We start from the raw sequence: 1752 nt of genomic DNA, 5'->3' as shown, positions 1-1752 counted from the left end.
ATATATTTTTTTTTTTTTTTTTTTTTATATTGTTATGGAATTGTTTTGTATTTTTTAAGATGAATAAACTTTATACCATACCATGTTCATACTACGGCTGCTCAATCATAGAAAAGAATTTCACAAAATAATCAAATTGTATAATTGGCTTCAGATCACCTCTAACGATGAATGACTTATAACCGAAGATATTCACCTTAAGCCCCACAAATACATGGAAGCTAACCATGCTAACTCTGCTAGCAGCTGTTACACTTCCTGTGGTCTCACACTGGGACCATCAGTAAAGTGTTTGGTTTGTATTTTAATGATTACATGTAAACGATTATTATTTATCTACCACAAATTTCACAGGTGAACAGTTTCTCACCTGTGTGACTTTTCTTGTGTCTCTTCAGTTCTGGACTGTCCACATCGTCTCCATGTTCTCTGGTTTGAGGACGTCTCTCATTCTGTGTCAGCTCCTCTTCTCTGCTGGATCCAGGATCTTCAGTCCTGCTTCCTTCCTGATCTTGAGTCTCAGTTTCAGAAGAATTCTGAAGGAGTTGTTCCCAGTTTGCTTCTGGTTCCCAGTGATCTTTTTCCTCAAAGCCAACAGTCACCATGAAGGTCTCAGCTGCCAGCTTCACACCAAGCTGCTCTTCATCCTGACTGATGCAGAGTTCCTCCTGTTCCTCTTTCATCCGTGGAGGTTCTGGTTCTTTAACTTGTGATTCTGGTTCCTTCTCTGGAAGGTCTGGTTCTTCCTCTGGAGGTTCAGGTTCCTCTTGTTGTAAATGTCTGGGTTCCTCCTGGTCTCCTGTTTTCTGTGGTTGATGATCTCCTGCTGGAGGTTGTGGTTCCTCCTGGTCCAATCCAGAGTTCATCTTGTGGTTCCTGAGCTGCTGCTCAGTGGGAACCTCCAGCTCCTCACGTCTCCAGACAAAATGCTGCGGGAGTTCTGGACCAAGAGACAAAGAAATGACGTCAGTGGACGTTTAAATTACTGATGAAATTAAAGAGGGAATCACTTTCAGACGCAACACGGACATGAAGATTCTTCTTCTTTGATTTAGTGAAAAACGGATTTAGTTTTTAGTGAAAAGGCCAGACTTCAGGGGTATCTGAGGCAGGCTTGAAACACAAGAGTCAGGGTGGCTTCTGGGTAATACCAGATGGCTAGGCCTCAGACTGACGAAGCCTCTTGGATGAGGGGCGAAACGTTTCTTTTTAACAAAAAAACGAAGTCCAGATGACATGATTCAACCTTTTTTGTTGTTCTAAGATGGACGTTTCAGTCCATCGTGTTCTGGTGCTAGAAGGTCAACGGATGTCGACAGGAAGTCACAACTGACTAGTGGATTAATAATTAATAATCAGCCCAGTTCTCATGTGATTTATGCAACTTGTTTTTAAAGTTTTCAGATGCTGCAATTTGATGTGTGGGGTTTAGTCGTGAAGAGAAGGTCCAGTCGTGACAGGCAGGTTCTGTCGGGCAATTAGAACGTTTTATTGACTGGCAGAGGTTGGAGTCCAACGAGCAACAGGTTTTTATTTATGGACGATAATTTCTGCTTCATTTGAGTTCTTTTCAATTTCCCTTTCAAGGGTTGACCTAAAAATATGTGCACTTCAAATTAAAGAATCACAAAATACACCTGATGGTTGCAGCTCACATTTATTCAAAGGCAATATCTCAGACCTTCTGTCAGGTGTTGGTCCGGTCTATCTCAGACCTTCTGTCAGGTGTTGGTCCGGTCTATCTCAGACCTT

General features: G+C 42.0%; 1 protein-coding gene across 1 annotated transcript in view; it reads right to left on the bottom strand.

Annotated features, from left to right (window-relative positions):
- Positions 1 to 1752, bottom strand: part of LOC119430370 (zinc finger protein 665) — a 28488-nt gene that overhangs the window by 2959 nt on the left and 23777 nt on the right. Inside the window, exon 4 of the mRNA XM_037697775.1 lies at positions 371 to 940. Coding sequence (XP_037553703.1) covers positions 371 to 940 — 570 coding nt within the window. The remainder of the gene's footprint in view (positions 1 to 370; positions 941 to 1752) is intronic.

Source organism: Nematolebias whitei, chromosome 3 (assembly GCF_014905685.2).
Source record: "Nematolebias whitei isolate Nwh7 chromosome 3, NemWhi1, whole genome shotgun sequence".
Taxonomy (NCBI): domain Eukaryota; kingdom Metazoa; phylum Chordata; class Actinopteri; order Cyprinodontiformes; family Rivulidae; genus Nematolebias; species Nematolebias whitei.
Note: the sequence above shows the minus strand (reverse complement) of the source record. Positions and strands in the feature narration are given on the sequence as shown.